We start from the raw sequence: 20,581 nt of genomic DNA on the forward strand, positions 1-20,581 counted from the left end.
GAATAGAAAAATATGGTACATTGTTTGCTCAAAAGTTGATTTTCAAATAAGAACAAAAACAGCTCTTTTTTGTGTGTGTGTGGGAGTCTTAGCAGTGAACCAAGAGTTCCTTTCTTTTATTGGTATAAACACTTTTGTAGAAAAGCCTCATGTCTTTATATCTTTATTAAAATTAATTATTAAAAGTAAAATAGGGCCCCACAGGGTTTGAGGCAGAACTGGGGCTTCTGTGTTGGGAGGCTGACATCTATAATAGTGCACCCATCAGGAAGTTGTTGGGAAGAGAAAAAGCATTTGGCACACAGCCTGTCACAAAGTAAGTTCTAAGTTAATAAATATTAGCTATTTTTTTATTCTTGTTATTAGGTCGTGGGCGGTGTAAGTGGTTTGCCCTCTACTACTAACTTAAAGAAAGATTGGAGGTTTGAACCCACCCAGTGGCCCTGCAAAGAAAGGCCTAGCAATCTACTTCCATAAAACATTTCATCCAAGAAATCTATAGAGTGGTCCTACTCCGTAACACATTACAAAAGAACGGCCTGATGAGCTGCTTCCATAAATGGTTATAGCCAAGAAAATCCTATAGGGCTGTTCTACCCTGGAATACATGCAGTCACCATGAGTTAGAATTGACAGCAATGGGTCTTGTTGTTATTATTGCTATTGGACCAAAACATAACATCAATCCCAATTTTAGATCCTTAGGCCATAAGCAAACTGAGCAAATGAATCCCACAATAATAAATAAGTATATTTGAGTACTGTGTTTGGTGAAATGGTTACAGGCACCAGAGGCCTCATATCATAAACTTGTTCATCTGACTCCTAGGGTCCTCCTCAGGCTTTTTTTCCATTCTGTCTTTCCAATCTCATCTCTACACCACCCCCTCAGCCCTACAGGAAAGCTCTGCAGTAGATAAATTGGTAGACTCCTGCCTCCTCAGGAGACCTCTGCTGGCACCTCTCTCCCATGCTGTCTCCAGGGCCGTCTCTTAGTCTCTCTGATGCTGGCTTTCTTCAAGGGTCCATTTCAGGCCAGAGTCATCTTTCTCTCCCCTGACTTCCACCACTCACTTGGCACTTGATGTTGTGCTGCATCACCTTGTTTTGTGATCTTTTTATTTCTGTGTTTTGAGTCTCCATAGAGATGGCATGTCCCTTGAGAGCAGGTGTTCACAAAGAGACACCGCTCTGTGTCTCCTTTTGATCAGTTGAGTCTAGTGTCTGTGAAAAATGTGAAGAAGAACCCCTTTTATTTCTTCATTAATAGTAATATTTCTTAGTTACCTAGTGCTGATGAGTAACACCACAAAGTGTTTGGTTTTAAAGAACAGAAATTTATTTTCTCTAGAAGGCCAAATTGACAGTATCAGCTGCAGGGGGAAGTCTTTGTCTTTTTCAGCTTCTAGAAGCTGCCAGAAATCCTTGGCATTCCCGGGCTTGTAGCTGCATCTGCCTCCAGGGACAGATTATCCAGTAGGCAAGGTAAACACAGTGCTTACCTTGCTTACCAGATCATCAGTAGTAAACAATTTGACATTTTTTCACTACAGCAAAGACTGCTTCTAGGTATGACTGGTATCTCTGCTGGTACTTCACATGTCTCTACCAACCCCACAGCACCTTCCTACAGAATCAAAGCTTCTTTTAAAGTTTAAAATCCCTGAAAGAGGTAGATGACACAGTAAATAAGGTAAGTGTGGGCTTACTTTTGCTTACTTACTAATCTGTTGTCAAATTGTTCACTACAGATGATCTGGTAAGTAAGGTAAACACCATGCTTACCTTGCCTATTACATAACCCACCCCTGTCTGCCTCCATCTTCACATGGGGCCTCCCCGTGTGTTTGTGCCTATTCTGCTCTTTTTATAAGAAGTGATGTGGTTAAGGATCCACCCTACTCCAGGATGACCTCATTAACATAACAAAAGAAAACCCCTATTTCCAAATCGGGATGTATTTACAGGTATAGAGGTTAGGACTTTAACAGAACATTTTGGAGGGTACAATTCAATCCATGATGCAACATATGACATATATATGTTGTTGCAGGACATTGCAGCTTTACTGCTTTCTCATACATGTGTAATTTCATCTGATCATAACAAAAACCCATGAGATTGGCATTACTATAAACTTGAACAAATTTCTTAATCTCTATGTGTCTCAATTTCTTCAACCATAAAATGTGGATAGTAATAGTATCTAGGTCATAATTAAATGAGTTAATATATTGTGAAAATACTCAGAATATGCCTGGTACAGATAGCTGCTGTTATTTTTTGTCACTATCATCAATATTATTTTTTCACTATTTCACTTTTACTAATGAAGAAACTGAAGTCCAGAGAGGTTAAATGACTTGTCTAGATCTCATGTCTTCCAATTCCAAGACAGAACTTTTTCTACTACACCAAATATGCCATCCACATCAAAATCTTTATTATTAAGCATACTCAATTGCTTTTAGTTTATTATTTACTTACAGTAAATTTACAGAAAAGTTCCTAATTTAGTTTGTCTAGAAGTTTCCATGAAAGAAAAGTTTGAACATGCTGATGTTTACATGCTGATACAACACAAATTCTCCTCCAGAAATGGACTATCTCCTTAAAATTATGAAGTTTCCATTTAGCAGCCATAGGAATATTATGGGAACAATAGGACCCTTAAAAGTAATTCCAGGTTTATTATTATATCTCTAAAGTCCAGAAAAATATGTTTAATTAGTATGATTGTGGATAGGCTATTTCAACCCCTGGTCAACCATAGCAAGAATTGATTTTATTTCTCTTTTGGAAAGCGATTGTATTTTTCTAAAATATGTAGCAATTAGTAGTATGTCTGTAGTTGTTAGTAATGATCTGGAGGATGGTCCCCTTTTCACAGAGGGATCAGGATGACAAGCTGAGTAGATCAATTATTAGAACTTCTCAACTTTTGGGAAATGTATTCCCCACACAGCCAGTTGGGAATAGACTAGAGCATGTCAATCCATCTATGCGCTGGTGTCAGACACGTTTCTCACTGCTGTGATCAGCTCTGTACTTATGAGCTCTTTACCAACTAGACATTATGTCAGGTGGAACAATCTTTCCTGCTCCCCAAGTTTCTGACCTAAGTAGAAATAACTGGTAGTAATATGGATTTTTATGGTTAAAGACCCTCTACTTTACCAAACATGATGTTCCTGGTTAAGTAGATGATCAGTGAAAGTGAGGGAAACCCTCAATGAGATGGACTGACGCAGTAGCCTCAACAATGGACTCAAACATACCAATGATCATGAAGATGGCACAGGATTGGGCAACCTTTCATTCTGTTATATGTAAGATCACCGTGAGTCAGAGCCAACTTGATGTAAACTATAACAACAACAGGATGGTTAAAGACTGGGGATAAGGAGATTGGAAAGTGGGATGTTACTTAAATTTATACTTTTTAGGTTACAAGTGAAAGAAACCAATTTCAAACTGCCTTTTGCAACTGAAAATTTCGGTGGCTCACCCACATAAATATAGGTACTGTCAGGGTTAGGGTTAGATCCAGGATTCCAAATGATTTGTGTCTCCTAAGACCTTGGAAACCCCTTTAATCTGCAGAAAAGCCCATTTTCTGTAATTAACTTTTACCAGGGTCTCAATTAATGTCAACAGTACTCAAACCAGTTCTTTTCATCTGTCAGTTCTGGTTCCTGTCTTTGGAATTCATTCTTATGGACAAGCAAGATGGCTGTCAGTGGCTTCAGGCTTATCCTCCTGTTAACCAGTTCCAAAGAAGATAATTTTTTCCTGGTAACTCCACTAGTTGTTGTTGTTGTTAGGTGCTGTCAAGTCAATTCTGACTCATAGTGACCTATGAACAATAGCATGAAACACTGCCTGGTCCTGCACCATCCTCCCAGTAGTTGCTATGCTTGAACCCATTTTGCAGCCACTGTGTCAGTCCATCTCATTGAGGGTCTTCCTCTTTTTCACTGACCCTTTGCTTTACCAAGTATGATACCCTTCCCCAGGTGCTAATCCCTTCTGATAACATGTCCAAAGTATGTGAGACATAGTCTCGCCATCCTTGCTTCTAAGGAGCATCCTGGTTGTAATTCTTCCAAAACAGATTTGTTTGTTCTTTTGTCAGTCCATGGTATATTCAGTATCCTTCTCCAACACCACAATTCAAAGGCATCAGTTCTTCTTTGGTCTTACGTATTCATTGCTCAGCTTTTGCATGCATATGAAGCAATTGAAAACAGCATGGCTTGAGTCAGGCACACTTTAGTCCTCAAGGTGACATCCTTGATTTTCAACACTCTAAAGAGATCTTTTGCAGCCAATTTGCTCAATGCAATGCGTCTTTTGATTTCTTGACCGCTGGTCCCATGGGTGTTGATTGTGAATCCAAGTAAAATGAATCCTTGACAGCCTCAATCTCCTGTTTATCATGTTGCTTATTGGCCCAGTTGTGAGGATTTTTGTTTTCTTTATGTTGAGGTATAATTCATCCTGAATGCTGTGGTCTTTGATCTTCATCAATAAGTGCTTCAAGTCCTTTTCACTTTCAGCAAGCAAGGTTGTGTCTTCTGCATATTGCAGGTTGTTAATGAGTCTTCCTCCAATTCTGATGCCCTGTTGTTCTTCATATAGTCCAGCTTCTGGGATTATTTGCTCAGCATACAGATTGAATAGGTATGGTGAAAGGATATAACCCTGACCCACGTCTTTCCTGACTTTAAGCCACACAGCATCTCCTTGTTCTGTTCAAATGACTGCTTCTAGATCCATGTACAAATTCCTCATGAGCACAATTAATTGTTCCGGAATTCCCATTCTCTGCAATGTTATCCACAATTTGGTATGATCCACATAGTCAAATGCCTTTGCATAATCAATAAAACACAGGCAAATATCTTTTTGATATTCTCTGCTTTCAGCTAGGATCCATCTGACATCAGCAATGATATCCCTGGTTTCACATCCTCTTCTGAATTTGGCTTGAATTTCAAGCAGTTCCCTGTCAATATACTGCTGCAGCCACTTTTGAATGATCTTCAGCAAAATTTTGCTGGCATGTGATATTAGTGATATTGTTTAATAATTTCTTCATCCAGTTGGATCACCTTTCTTGGGAATAAGCATAAATATGGATCTCTTCCTTTTTTTTTTTTTTTTCCAGTTGGTTGGCCAGGTAGCTGTCTTCCAAATTTCTTGGCATAGGCAAGCGAGCACTTCCAGCACTGCATCAATTTGTTCAAACATCTCAACTGATATTCCTTCAGTTCCTGGAACCGTGTTTTTCAACAGTGCCTTCAACGCAGCTTGGACTTCTTCCTTCGGTACCATCGGTTCTTAATCATATGCTACTTCCTGAAATGGTTGACTCTGTGTATTCCTTCCATTTTCTTTTGGTGCTTCTTGCGTTGTTTAATGTTTTCCCCGTAGAATCCTTCAGTATTTCAACTCGAGGCTTGAATTTTTTCTTCAGTTCTTTCAGCTTGAGAAATGCTAAGTGTGTTCTTACCTTTTATTTTTCTGTCTCCAGGTCTCTGCACTGTCATTATAATACTTTGTCTTCTCGAGCCACCCTTTGAAATCTCTTGTTCAGCTCTTTTACTTCAGCATTTTTTCCTTTTTCTTTAGCTACTCAGCGATCAAGAGCAAGTTTCAGAGTCTCTTCTGACATTCATTTTGGTCTTTTCTTTCTCTCCTGTCGTTTTAATGACCTCTTGCTTTCTTCATACATGATGTCCTTGATGTCATTCCACAACTCGTCTGGTCTTTAGTCATCAGTATTCAACACATCAAATCCGTTTGGTTCTTGAGATGATCTCTAAATTCAGGTGGGATATATTCAAGGTCGTACTTTAGCTCTCGTGGACTTGTTCTAATTTTCCTCAGTTTCAATTTGAACTTGCATATGAGTAATTGATGGTCTTATCTGCAGTCTGCCACTAGCCTTGTTCTGACTGATGATATTGAGCTTTTCCATCATCTCTTTCCACATACGTAGTCGATTTGATTCCTGTGTATTTCATCTGGCGAGGTCCACATGTACAGTCACCATTTATGTTGGTGAAAAAAGATTTTTGTAATGAAGAAGTCATTGCTCTTGTAAAATTCAATCATGCGATCTTTGGCATCATTTCTATCACCAAGGCCATATTTTCCAACTACCGATCCTTCTTTGTTTCCAACTTTTGCATTCCAATCACCAGTAATTATCAGTGCATCCTGATTGCATGTTCGATCAATTTCAGACTGCAGAAGTTGGTAAAAATCTTCAATTTCTTCATCTTTGGCCTTGGTGGTTGGTACATATATTTGAATAATAGTTTTATTAACTGGTCTTCCTTGTAGGCGTATGGATATTATCCTATCACTGACAATATTGTACTTCAGGATAGATTTTCAGATGTTCTTTTTGATGTTGAATGCAATGCCATTTCTCTTCCAGTTGTTATTCCTGGCATAGTAGACCATATGATTGTCCAATTCAAAATGGCCAACACCAGTCCACTTCAACTCACTAGTACCTCGTGCACTGATGTTTATGCGTTACATTTCATTTTTGATGATTTCCAATTTTCCTAGATTCATACTTTGTACATTCCAGGTTCCAATTATTAATGGATGTTTGCAGCTGTTTCTTCTCATTTTTATTTGTGCCACATCAGCAAATAAAGGTCCCAAAAGCTTGTTTCCATCCATGTCATTAAGGTCAACTCTACTTTGAGGAGGCAGCTCTTCCACAGTCATATTTTGAGTGACTTCTAACCTGAGAGGCTCATCTTCTGGCACTACTATCAGACAATGTTCCACTGCTGTTCATAAGGTTTTCACTGGCTAATTCTTTTCAGAAGTAGTTACCGGGTCCTTCTTCCTAATCTTTCTTAGTCTGGAAGCTCAGCTGAAACACGTCCGCCATAGGTGACTCTGCTGGTATTTGAGTCCCAGTGGCACAGCTTCCAGAATCACAGCAACACACAAGCCCCCACAATGCAATAAACTGACAGACACATGGGAGTTAGCTCTAATTAGGCCAGTGTAGGCCAATGGCCTATCCCTGAACCAACCAGGGGGAAGAAATTCAATGATTGTTTATACCTGGGTCATAGGCACATTTCTGAGTGAGAACTGGGCAGACATACCACTCCCAGGAAAATCAAAGTGCCCATTCCAGATGGACTGATGGATACTGGGTAGGAAAAAAAGAATGGTTATCAATCCTGAGGGGAGTGAAAAGAAATAGATTAAGATAACTATAGAGTTGTGATGTTCTTCCTGGTTTCTCCATGATTTTCCCTGTAATGGAGTAAAGCAATGTTTTCATGCACCTTGACATTTCATCACAATCCAGCAAAAATTTCTGTGCAAGATTGATCATGGACTTCCCCAGGGGGCAGTTATTAATAGAAATACCACCTTCCTGTAACCTTGTTTCCTGCTGGCAAGGACTCCTGGGTTGAGTTATAGGGAAACTTCAGTGTGTTGTCAGATTTCACAACAACATTAAGTGGGGCTTCCTTTTCATATTTGCCACCTCATTTATTTTGTATGTCCCCATGTTATTAGTTTTACTGCCCATTAATCATTATATATTACAAAATATAGTAAAATGTACTTAAGAGGAGATAACATAAGACCTGGCCATGGCAGCCACAATTAAGCCATGCCAGGAGGAAGCTTCAGGGTGGAAGGCAGTGCCCCCTCTTTTAGCCACTCTCAGAGACACAACCATGAATGCCTCTTGCCACCCAAGTAGATTAGGGCATGTTTCTGCAGCCTTTCCTACCTTCTCAAAGAAGGTTCTGGCAAAAGTAGTTCTGTTCACTGAGAGGACGTATGAGTAACCCCACTAAAAACACTTTTTGTAAAAATAAATTATTTCATAAAAGGCTGAAACTGAAATTTTAACAGAAGAAGAAAGTCAAGCACAAGGTATTTTATTAGCAGTGTGTTCTATTGCTATGAAATACAACAGTCTTTCTTGCTTTAACTTATGCTGTATACTTCTTCCGTACAATCTTTTCTCAAAATTCCAATATTATCAATCCATTCCTCTGGTGAAAAACTTTGAAAGGCTTTCTTTGCCCCCTGCATTGAGTCTTTCCTTCTTAGTCAGATTTCAAGGCCCTTTATATCTCATTTTATCCTCTGTGTTATTGTTGTTAGTTGTCATTAAGTTGGCCCCTGACTCATGGCAACCCCATGCACGATGGAAGAGAACACTGCCTGCCTGGTTCTGTGCCATCCCCATGATTAGTTACAGATCAGATGGTTGTGATCCACAGGATTTTCACTGGGTGATTTTCAGAAGTAAATCACCAGGCCTCTCCTTCTAGTCTATCTTAGTCTAGAATCTCAGCTGAGACCTGTTCAGCATCATAGCAACATGCAAGCCACCACTGACAGATGGGTTTTGGCTTTACATAGGGTGCATTGACCAGGAATCGAACCCAGGTCTCTCACATGGAAGGTGAAAATTCTACTACTGAACCACCACTGTCCCCTTTATGCTCTATAAACCAAAAACCAAACCTATACCCATCAAACCCATTCTGACTCATGGCAACCCCATGGATTAAAGAGTTGAATTGAGCTTCATAGGTTTTTCTTGGCTTTGCCAACCTTTCAGTTAGTAATAGAGCACAAACTGTTCGTGCCATCCAGGGACTTTTATCCTCTATGTTGTTATTATTGGCTGCTGCCGCGTCAATTCTTACTCATAGCAACCACATGTGACAGAATAGAACTGCCCCAAAGGGTTTTCTTGGCTGTAGTCTTTAGGGAGAGAGATCACCAGGTCTTTTTCTCAAGGAGCCACTGGAAGGTTCAAACTACCAATCTTTCAGTTAGCAGCTGAGCACTTAACCATTGCACCACCAGGGTTCCTTTTATTGTCTATACCTATGGTTATTTCCCACCAATATTTGGCACAGTTGTTTTTCCTTGCTAGTCACTCCATGCTGCCTTATATCCTCACTATCCAGTAGACACATGGCTTTTCCTCCTTTTTGGAGTACCTGTTCACCTCCCACTTTTCCTATCTACATAGGACCCATCTTCAGGGACAAATTCCATTTGATTCCTGAAGCCTTATGCAGAGACATGAGATCACAGTGTGCTGTCTTTTCTCTGGAATCCCGTAAGCCTAAACTTCCCCAGCCGCTTACAATGCTGTATGTTAGCATTCTTAGCTCCACCATTTGCAGAGTCACTGTTGACCAATGACCCTAAAGTCCGTTTCCGTGTCTGGTTTGTTATTTTGTTGATTGTGCCTTGGGTTGGTCTAAGAGAGAAGAGTTGCTTGGCTGATAAAAGAAACTAACCAGCTCTTGTGTCCCACACATGGTTACTATCATTAAGTTATTTTATTTCTTTATAAAAAAAAATCTCTGTAAGAAACAAGCCTATTTTGGCTAATGATAAAAGTGAAGGAGGTAGAAGATGATTTGAGAAATGATGAGGAGCCTTAGACAAGAAAAAGAAAAGATTCTTGAATAAAGGGCAGAAATTAACAGGTAGTGATAACCCAGACCCACAATGTATGGATATGGAAACGGGAATCCTCTTGGCATCTTTTTGATTGTAGAGAATCTTCCTAAATGGTGTAAGCATTGTTTATCAAAGAAGATATACTGGCAAGAGCTAACATTTACTGAATATTTACTGTGTGTCAAGCATTACGTTCAAAGCTTTGTACCATATAATCTTCTAACTACAACTCAATAATACCTAACAACAACAACAACACTATTAAGTAGGTACTGTCATTATCTCTGTTTTACAGATGAGAGAATTGAGACACAGGGAGGTACAAGCCTCACCCAAGGTAACACAGCAAGTACATGGGTTGGAGCTGGGATATGAGTCCCACCAGTTGGACTCCAAAGCTGAATTAATGATATATTTCTTTAAAGATTAAAATAATGGTGGATGCTAAAGAGGCAATTAATTGGTGGAGGGAGATGGAGACATGACTCCCATTGGAAATGTGGTTCTGGCCAAAGCTAGGAATCCATGCAAACATTTTTACTTTCTACAGTTTGGAAGACTGTACTGCCCTCCAATGAATCCTTCATAAATGATAAATGATACTCTACATTATCACTTCATCTGTGGCCATCTTGCATTTGCACCTGGATTTTAAATTCTTTGAGGACAGTAAGTGCCTTATCTTTTAACTCAGAGGCAGCAAAGAAAGTAGGAAGAGCGTTGACTAGAGGATTGCCCAGATCAGGAAAGCCTCGCGTACCATTGAGTACCTTTGCCAAGTGAATAAGCCAACATTTCTTTGTCCGCAAACTCAGGGATCTTAAAAGAGTAAGTCAGAGGAGAGTCTGAGGTTTACATGGGATGTGGCATGATGGCATTCCTCCCAGGGATGAGTTCTCAAGTCATGGTGTAATGGGAAATCACACAATACAAAATACCGTTGGAAAACCCCTATGTTTGCCTTAAAACAGAGAAAACATTATTGTTTAAAAAGAGATAGTTGTTTCTTCAGTTGAGCAGCAGATGAAGTAGGTGGCTTGCGTTTAATGGTGGTAACACATGAAATATATAAATATTGTAACATAAGAATCACATTCAGTGTTGTAAGATGCTCACAGCACAAGAGGCAGGCAGAGACCCATAGGGAACAGTTCATTTCTCTAACCTCTACTATCTCCTTAACACACACTCTGGGGCACACTCTCACTGAGAAGGATGGTGAATGAAATTGCTCTTATCGTTTATTTTTTTCCCACCCTTTCTCCCTCCCTCTCTTTTATAGCTCTCTCTTACACAGCTGAATTTGTATAAGATCAGTTGTACATGATGTGATCCCCCTGTTTGTACAGGAAAGAACTTTGAAAATTATAAAGCAGCAGGGAAATGTTACACTTTTCCTATTATTTCTGTCAACGGGATGTATTGACACAGTGGTTGCAACAATGGGCTCAAACATAGCAATGAATGTGAGGATGGTGCAGGACCAGGAAGTGTTTTGTTCTGCTGTACGTAGGGTCACTGTGGGTTGGAACTGACTCAGCAACATCTAACAACAACAACATTACTCCTCTTAGGACAAAGCAGAGTTCTGAGCCACAAAAAGTGTTCCGTAAACATTTGTTGATAGCCGACTTGATTTTTGCTTGAAATTTTAATATTATATTGAAACTTTGCTTAAAGTATATCTATTAGTAGATTGTTGTTCATATTAACATCAGACTGAAGAATCTCACTTTCTGTCAGATCCATAAACAACTCAATAATTGATCGTTTGGGGGCTTTTTGTTGTTGTTGTTCAAGCACAATCAGTTATAAAAAGAGGAGAAATTTATAAAGTAACAAATGACGTTTGAGCCTAAAAAATACAGGTGCCCATCTACAGAACATCACATAAGAATACCTTCAAGAGGCAGGTCCGTGACTTTGGACACTGCTTTGCCTGTTAAGCAGAGTCCTCATCTACCCACATTGGGACCCTGGGGACTGGTGGCTCCACCCACACCACCTAGCCACCTGTGACAGGGGTCCAAGAATAAGTGGTGCCTCCTAGTCCTTACAGCCAACAGTACTGGGTACCTATAGTCCAGCTGCAAAACGCACCCACCTACGGGCTCTAGGTAACAGGGGCATGCTTTCCTAACAGACACTCAGGGGTGGCTGTCAGCCCCCTTCCATGCTCAGCGTGTGAACCCCTACTACAGCCAGATACATGTGTGTATATGAATCACCCCAGCCTGTATAGAACTGGAGGTGAGAGTCTGCACCACACACTTGGTGACCAGCTACCTGGACACCTGAGCTGAATCCATACAAGTAAACAGACTCCTGGACTCACATGCCTAATAACAGCTCTAACAATGTGGTGACAGGACATTAGGGTTTCAAAGGTACCAATAGTCAAACTACCTCATATAAGCACCCTGTTTGGGTATAGCAAAGCAAAACAAAACAAGCTAGGACACAGTAAGCAACATAAAATAAATAAATACAATAATGTATTGATGGCTTAGAGACAATAGTCAATATCAAATCACATAAAGAGGTAGACCATGATGGCTTTAGCAAGCTCCCAAAACAAAAAGAATCAAGAAATCTTCCGGATGAAGAGAACTTCCTGAAATTACTGGAGGTAGAATACAAAAGATTAATATAAAGAACTCTTCAGGAGATCAGGCAAAATGCAGAACAAGCCAAGGAGCTCACAGACAAAGCAATAGAGGAACTTAAGAAGATTAGAGAAGAGCATAATGACAAATTTAATAGGCTGCAAGAATCCATAGAGAGACAGTAAACAGAAATCCAGAAGATTAACAATAAAATTTTAGAATTAGACAACACAATACAAAGTCATAGGAGCAGAATTGAGACAATGGAAGTCAGAATTAGTGAGATTAAAGATAAAGCACTTGACACCAACATATTTGAGGAAAAATCAGATAAAAGAATTAAAAAAAAAATGAAGAAACCCTAAGAATTATGTGGGACTCTATCAAGAGGAATAACCTATGAGTGATTGGAACACCAGAATGGGGGGGAGGGGTGGATAACAGAAAATACAGAGAGAATTGGTGAAGATGTGTTGGCAGAAAACTTCCTTGATATCATGAAAGATGCGAAGATATCTATCCAAGATGCTCATCAAACCCCACACAAGGTAGATCCCAAAAGAAAGTCACTAAGACATAATCAAACTTGCCAAAACCAAAGATAGAGAATTTTAAGAGTGGCTAGGGATAAAGACAAAGTCACCTACAAAGGAGAGTCAATAAGACTAAGCTTGGACTACTCATCAGAAACCATGCAGACAAGAAGGCAATGGGATGACGTATATAAGGCCTTGAAGAAAAGAAATTGCCAACCAAGAATTGTATATCCAGCAAAATTGTCTCTCAAATATGGTGGTGAAATTAGGACATTCCCAGATAAACAGAAGTTTAGGGAATTTACAAAAAACTATTATACCACCACAGTAGTCAAAACTGCACGGTACTGGTACAACAAGAGATACATAAACCAATGGAACAGAATTGAGAATCCAGACATAAATTCATCTGCTTAGGAGCAGCTGATAGTTGACAAAGGCCCAAAGTCCATTAATTGGGGAAAAGAGAGTCTCTTTAACACATGGTGCTGGCCATAACTGGATAAACCATCTGCAAAAAAGTGAAACAAGACCTATACTTCACACCATGCACAAAAACTAACTCAAAATGGATCAGAGACCTAAATATAAAATCTGAAATAATAAAGATTCTGGAGGAAAAAACAGGGACAACACTAGGAGCCATAACACATGACATAAACAGTATACAAAACTTTACTAATAATGCACAAATACCAGAAGAGAAACTAGGTAACTGGGAGCTCCTAAAAATCAAACACTTATGCTTATCCAAAGACTTCACCAAAAGAGTAAGAAGACAGCCTACAGACTGGGAAAAATCTTTGGCTACGACAAATCTGATCAGCGTCCAATCTCTAAAATCTACAAAATACTGAAAAACCTCAACAACAAAAAGACAGAAGATTTCTTGATTCTTAAGAAATGGGCAAAGGATATAACAGGCACTTCACCAAAGAACACATTCAGGGGGCTAACAGATACATAAGGAAATGCTCACAATCATTAACCAGTAGAGAAATGCAAATCAAAACTACAATGAGATATCATCTCACCCCAACAAGCCCAACAAAGCTAGCATTAATCCAAAAAACACAAAATAATAAATGTTGGAGAGGTTGTGGAGAGACGAACATTTGTACACTGCTGGCAGGAACGTAAAATGGTACAACCACTTTGGAAATCAATTTGACACTTCCTTAAAAAGCTGGAAATAGAACTACCATATGATCCAGCAGTCCCACTCCTTGGAATATATCCTAGAGATATAAGAGCCCTCACACTAGTAGATATATGCACATCCATGTTCATTGCAGCACTGTTCACAATAACAAAAAGATGGAAACAACCTAGGTGCCCATCAACAGATGAATGGATAAACAAATTGTGGTATATTCGCACAACGGAATACTACACAATGATAAAAAACAATGATGAATCCAAGAAACATCTCATAACATGGGTGAATCTGGAAGGCATTATGCAGAATGAAATTAGTCAGTTGCAAAAGGACAAATAATGTATGAAACCACTATTATAAGAACTTAAGAAAAGATTTAAACACAGAAGAAAACATTCTTTGATGGTTACGAGAGTTGGGAGGGAAGAAGAGGGATATTCTCAAACTAGATAATAGACAAGATTATTTTAGGTGAAGGGAGGGCCAATACAATACAGGGGAAGTCAGCACAACTAGACTAAACCAAAAGTTAAGAAGTTTCCTGAATACAACCAAACACTTCGAGGGACAGAGTAGCAGGGGTGGAAGCCTGGTGACCGTGGTTTCAGGGGACATCTAGGTCAATTGGCACAACAAAATTTATTAAGAAAATGTTCTGCATCCCTCTTTGGTGATGATGTCTCGGGTCTTAAAATCTAGCAAGGGGCCATCTAAGATGCATCAATTGGTCCCAACCCACCTGGAGCAAAGGAAAATGAAGAACACCAAAGACACAAGGAAAATATGAACCCAAGAAACAGAAAGGGCTGCATAAACCAGAGGCTCCAACTGAAAGTGAAAGAACTAGATGATGCCCAGCTACCACCAAAGACCACCCTGATAGGGAACACAATAGAGAGTCCCTCATACAGTAGGAGAAAAGTTGGGTGCCAAACTAAAATTCTAGTAAAAAGACCAGACTTAATGGCCTGAGACTGAAGGGACCCCAGAAGACATGTCCCCTGGACTCTCTGTTAGCCCAAAACTAAAACCATTCCTGAATCCAACTCCTCAGACAAAGATTAGATTGGACTGTAAGACATAAAATGATACTGGTGAGGACTGTGCTTCTTAACTCAAGTAGATACATGAGAGTAAGTGGGCAGCTCCAGTCCAGAGGAAAGATGAAGGGGCAGAGGGGGACAGAAGCTGGCTGAATGGACACGGGAAACATAGGGTGGAGAGGCATGTGATGTCATATTTTAGGGAGGGCAACTAGGGTCACGTAACAATGTGCGTATAAGTTTTTGTATGAGAAAATGACTTGAATTGTAAACTTTCACTTAAAGCACAATAAAAAAAAAAAAATTACCACAAAAAAAAAATGCTTTCATGTGCCTCTAAGAAATTCATCACAATTTGACCCCTTAGTTATGCTAATGTTTTTAAGAAACTTATTAGAATTCTTTATATTTTGAGAATTCTGTAGTCTACAACCTCTGCAAAGATGTAAGCTGCTAACAAGAAGAAGCGGAAGAACGATGTGCTGTTGAGGCAAGCAATACAGAGTAAATGGTAAAAGGAAAGAGGAAAAAAAACAATCATTGGAGCAGTCTGTTTGAAAAACCTGTTACCAAGATATACAAGGAGGAGCTGGAAAGCAAATAAGAATGTTCTTGTCAGTGGCTAAAAATAAGACTAAAGTACACTTAAGGAGGTGGAAGTGGCAGAAAAGGTTAATATTACTAAGAACGAACTTAAGCAAAAGGAAGGGCTAGTATAAAAAGAAAGGCAAAATATAGTGGAAGATGAATGAATAATTATAGGGAGGGGAGAAATTATTAAATCCCTGAAAGTGAAAAACTGAGCCTGAGAGTTGTGTTAACAAAGAACAGGAAGCTGTATGTGGCTTTGAGGAAGCGAAGCAATCGTGGAGTGTTTCTCCGGGTAAAACTTTGTTTAACTTCATAGCATTGGAGAAGGGATATCCAAGTATTGTAACTACCCTTAACCTTCACGTTTGTTTATTCCTTTAACAAATATTTATTTAGTACTTCTCTGTGCTGAGGATACAAAGATACACAAGACTAAGAAAATGGTAAAAAAAAAAAAAAAAAAAAACTATGGTAGGTGACATTTATTGATTCTATTTTACAGGTAGCAAATTTGCCATTTTAGTCAGTTTATTTGACTCACAAATGAATTTTGTTTTTGTTTGTTTTTCCTAGCTAAATAATAAAGGTGGCATTTTTCTTTAAATAGCTACCTTTCATGTTCCCTTGGTGGCACAAACAGTTTGCACTCGGGCCCCAGTGGCACAGTGGTTAAGAGCTTTGTTACTAACCAGAAGGTCGGCAGTTTGAATCCACCAGCCCATCCTTGGAAACCCTATGGGGCAGATCTACTCTGTCCTATAGGGTCGCTGTGAATTGGCATCGACTCAGTGGTAGTGGGTTTGGTTTTGGGGGTTTTACTAACCTAAAAGTTGGCAGTTCAAATCCACCCAGTAGCAGCACAGAAGAAAAGCCTGATGGTCTGCTTCTGTAAAGATTACAGCCAAGAAGACCCTATGCAGTAGTTTGCCTTTATCCCCCTTCTCTTTCAGAAAACAGTATTGTTTATTAAATTTTTTAACCCATTATTATCTTGAGTGCAAACTTTTGTTTAGCCAGTAGAGTTTCCCTGATAAGGTAGAGAGAGGGAAACAAAAATTCAAACGAACCAGACTGCCGGGAATGAGATTGCCTGAGCTGCCTTCAGTTGCCTTAACAGAATCAGCCCAAAGATATGGCTAAGTTTTTTTTGTTGTTGTTTTTGTTTTTAATACTTTATCTACTGAGAAGAACCACAGAGTCTATTTTCTTGTCTGTAAAATAGAGAAGAAGAGAAAAAGAAAGAAAAGTGTCAGGAGAATACTCCTGGTGGCATGAATTCACTATTCTATAAATTTGTTAGACATAATTTCAGGCCAGGAAAGAAAACTAAAGATGACATAAGATTTTGACTTTTGGTTTATGAAAGAAGGTAAAGACAAGTAAAGAAAATTAAAATGTATAGCAACATTTGGCAAACATTTGAAGCTAACTTGGAGGGTCCTGCCCATACTCGTATGCAAAGCATCTGTTGTGTACATTCACATAATCTTCTCATATTTTCTCTGGATGTTTTCACTTTAAAATATACACTGTTGGAGACGGAAGGGGAGATTATGCAAATGCATGAATCTTAATGATAAGTTCATTATTGAACATGTTGGCATGAATTTCAGAAAATGATAAATATAGACCCTAGGATTTATAAGACTGAAAAAACAAAAAAATTCTACTCCTGGAGAGCTTGGAAATTGCCAGTAAAATAAGTGAGATACAAATGACAGCAGACAATGTATAAACCAGATTACGTTATGCCCTGTGCTAATAAATAGGGAAAGGGGCACCGCGATGAGCTTGGGATAATGATCAATATTTGGAATACTTAAATAGGCAAGAAGATAATTAGGCTCATTATGGACACAGTTAAAGCAGATAACATAATTTGGGAAATTGTACATTTGAGTATTACAGGGAATTTTTTGTGGGCTAAAGGATTGGCAATGATATCTATTAAAGCACATAAGACATTTTGCCTCTAGGGAATCTACTAAAAAATAAAAATAAAGATTTTTCAGTAAGTGTAATCTAAATGAAAAGATGGAGTAGGACGTGTTGCTGCATAAAGTGGTGTTATGACTTCCTACTTGGAATTTACAATAATTTTTCATTCAAAGAGTTTTAAGGCTATTAATTTCCCATCACAACTCCCCATGAGGCAAGTAAAGCATTTGTATTGTATTTACCCAAGTTCATTCCTCATAATAAGACAAGGCCAAACTGACAATGAAAGCAAGCTATCTTGACAAATTCCCGGCCTTCTCAAGTTCCATGCTGCAACCCCTGGATACCTTTGCAATCATTTTCATCCCCAATTTACTACTGGGTACAGTTCCTTTATTTTAGAGGGAGGAGTGCTAACTTAATTAATTTTCACTAAGTGCCTTGAGGACCATTGATGTTATTGAAATGTACAAATTAATACATTATTTATTGTTAATTTAGCATAAGTATTTGTTAATTATACAGCTCTACAGCTCTAGCTGGGAGAAAAACTTGCCGTGTTTCTGAAACTGAATACCTTCCCCAAAATAATTTCTTATTTTTTAATAAAGATGTATTGGAAGCCATTTCATCAATAATGGAAGATCCAATTACTGGTCTTCTAGATTAAGGCATTCTTTTATTGCAAGGTTTTAATGCTAGAGTGGGAAGTTCAAACATTGCCGATGAAATCTCAGACTAATTAAATGATTATAGCCTGAGGGGAAGGGCAACCAAGACTCCACTATTAATCTTCCTAAGAATAGCCTCTATATGTGCTGAACAGATGGATATATGCCTTATTTCAAAAGAAAAAAAAAGTTGTAAGGGGTCATTTGGGGGGAAAAAAGCTATTTTTTTTAATACAAAAGAAAGAATAGTATTTCTTTATGAATTCCTTTTCAGCTGGCCATAATTAAGAATGCAGTGATGAACTGAATAAAATGATTCTGCTAGGTCTTCACTCATTCAAATGTTTAGAGGTGGCACAAAAGCAATACTGACAATTTTCCCCAATTCTTTAGGAATACTTCTTATGTGCTAGGCACTCATCTGAGCTTGCTTTATCATCCTCGTTTTACAGGTAAGGGAACTGAGGCACAGAGAGGTTAATTACTTAAGAATAAGTGGCAGAAAAGGAGGTGTTGGGTTGCTCCACAGCCTCTCTTCCTTAATCACTCTCTATGAACCACTCCTGTATAGACTGTTTTCTCATGATGAAAGAGAAAGATTCTGCATCATCCTAACCACCTGCTTGCATGGAATGAACAGGGGTTCTTCGCTGTAGCACAGGGGGAGGAATCCAAGACTGAGTCACAGGCACTGAGGTCCAATTCCAAACAATCCTCTGGGAAAGACTTTCTGTGTCCTACTGTGTTGAAATGGACTTCCTATCTAGAAGACTGAGGGAGTAGTTTTTAAGTGTTTTAAAACTGCATTTTGTAGTGGCACCTCTTCACCTGTATGGCAGTTCTCTACTGCCCTGCTTGCCACCTGCTTCATGTCCACAAGATAAATGGCATGTCATGAATTGACTTGTGTCCCCAAAAAATATGTCTCAACTTGGCTGGGCCATGATTCCCAGCATTATGTGATTGTTCACCATTTTGTCTCTGTTGTGATTTTCCTGTGTGTTAAAACCCTACCTCTATGATGTTAAAGAGGCAGCATTAGAGACAGTTATGTTAATGAGGTAGGACTCAATCTACAAGATTAGGCTTTGTTTTAAGTCAATCTCTTTTGAGATATGAAAGAGAGAAGAAAGGAGAGAAGGGGGGGACCTCCTACTGACAAGAAAGTAGTGCTAACAGCAGAGTGTCCTTTGGACCTGGATCCCTGTGCTGAGAAGTATCTAGATCAGTGGAAGACCAATGACTAGGACCTTCTTCCAAAGCCAACTGAGAGAAAAAGCCTTCCCCTGGAGCTGACGCCCTGAATTCAGACTTCTACCTATAGGGTCACTATGAGTCAGAATCAACTCGATGGCAGTGGGGTGGGTGGGTTAGCCTACTAGACTTGGCAGAATAAATTTCTGTTAAAGCCATACACTTGTGGTATTTCTGTTATAGCAGCACAAGATAACCAAGATGTGGTAGTTGGTGTAACTCCTTTAAATCTTCTTTCTTAATTATGGATATATATATATATACACACACACACACGTAATTGTGGATGTATGTGTATATATATATATATATATATATATACATATATATATGGGAAACCCTGGTGGTGTAGTAGTAAAGAGCTACGGCTGCTAACCAAAAGGTCAGCAGTTTGAATCCATCAGGTGCTCCTTGGAAACCCTGTGGGGCAGTCCTACTCTGTCCTATATGGTCACTATGAGTTGGAATTGACAAAATGGCAACAGGTTTGGTTTTGGGGTTTTTTTTTTTTGTGTGTGTGTGTGTGTGTGTGTGTAAGTATATATATGTGTGTGTACGTAGATATATGTGTGTATGCATATATATGTGTGTGTGTGTGTATACACACATATATACTGGCAGTGCAGTGGTTAAGAGCTTGGCTACTAACCAAAGGTCAGCAGTTCAAATCCATCAGCTGTTCCTTGTAAACCATATGGGTCAGTTCTGTGCTGTCCTGAAGGGTCACTATGAGTTGGAATTGACTCAACAGCAATGGATTTGTTTTTGGTTTTGTAAATATACCTATGTCTGTTTGTATGTGTATATGTATGTACATATATATATACCACTACCACTACCAGCTGGGTACTACTACCACCCATTGCCATTGAGTCAATTCCAACTCATAGAGACTCTATAGGACAGAGTAGAGCTTCCCTACAAAGTTTCCAAGTCTCTAATCTTTACAGGAACAGACTGCTGTGTCTTTCTCCTGCAGAGCAGCTGGTAAGTTCTAACTGCCAACCTTTCAGTTAGCAGCCAAGTGCTTAACCGCTGTACCACCAGGGCTCCATATACACTTACACATGTATATATATATATATATGGCAAAAATTTTCCATTTTAACAATTTTTGAGTATACAATTCAGTGACGTTAATTATATTTACCGTATTATACAACTGTCACCACTATCCATTTCCAAAAGTTGTCCATCACTCCGAAAAGAAACTAAATACCCCTTTAATAATAACTTCCCGGTCTTCCTTCCCCTGGTAACCACTAGTAAACTTTTGTCTCTGTGCATACAATAT

At 39.0% G+C, this 20,581-nt stretch overlaps 1 protein-coding gene across 11 annotated transcripts in view; it reads left to right on the forward strand.

Moving 5' to 3' along the window:
- The window catches only part of PARD3B (par-3 family cell polarity regulator beta), a 1,165,226-nt gene that overhangs the window by 820,921 nt on the left and 323,724 nt on the right, over positions 1 to 20,581 (forward strand). For 8 of the 11 annotated variants that reach the window (XM_049888916.1, XM_049888913.1, XM_049888919.1 and 5 more), the window contains one exon: positions 9,785 to 9,826. The exons of the other annotated variants lie outside the window; for them this stretch is intronic. In XM_049888916.1, coding sequence (XP_049744873.1) covers positions 9,785 to 9,826 — 42 coding nt within the window. The remainder of the gene's footprint in view (positions 1 to 9,784; positions 9,827 to 20,581) is intronic. 11 annotated transcript variants of the gene reach the window in all.

Source organism: Elephas maximus, chromosome 6 (genome assembly GCF_024166365.1).
Source record: "Elephas maximus indicus isolate mEleMax1 chromosome 6, mEleMax1 primary haplotype, whole genome shotgun sequence".
Taxonomy (NCBI): Eukaryota; Metazoa; Chordata; class Mammalia; order Proboscidea; family Elephantidae; genus Elephas; species Elephas maximus.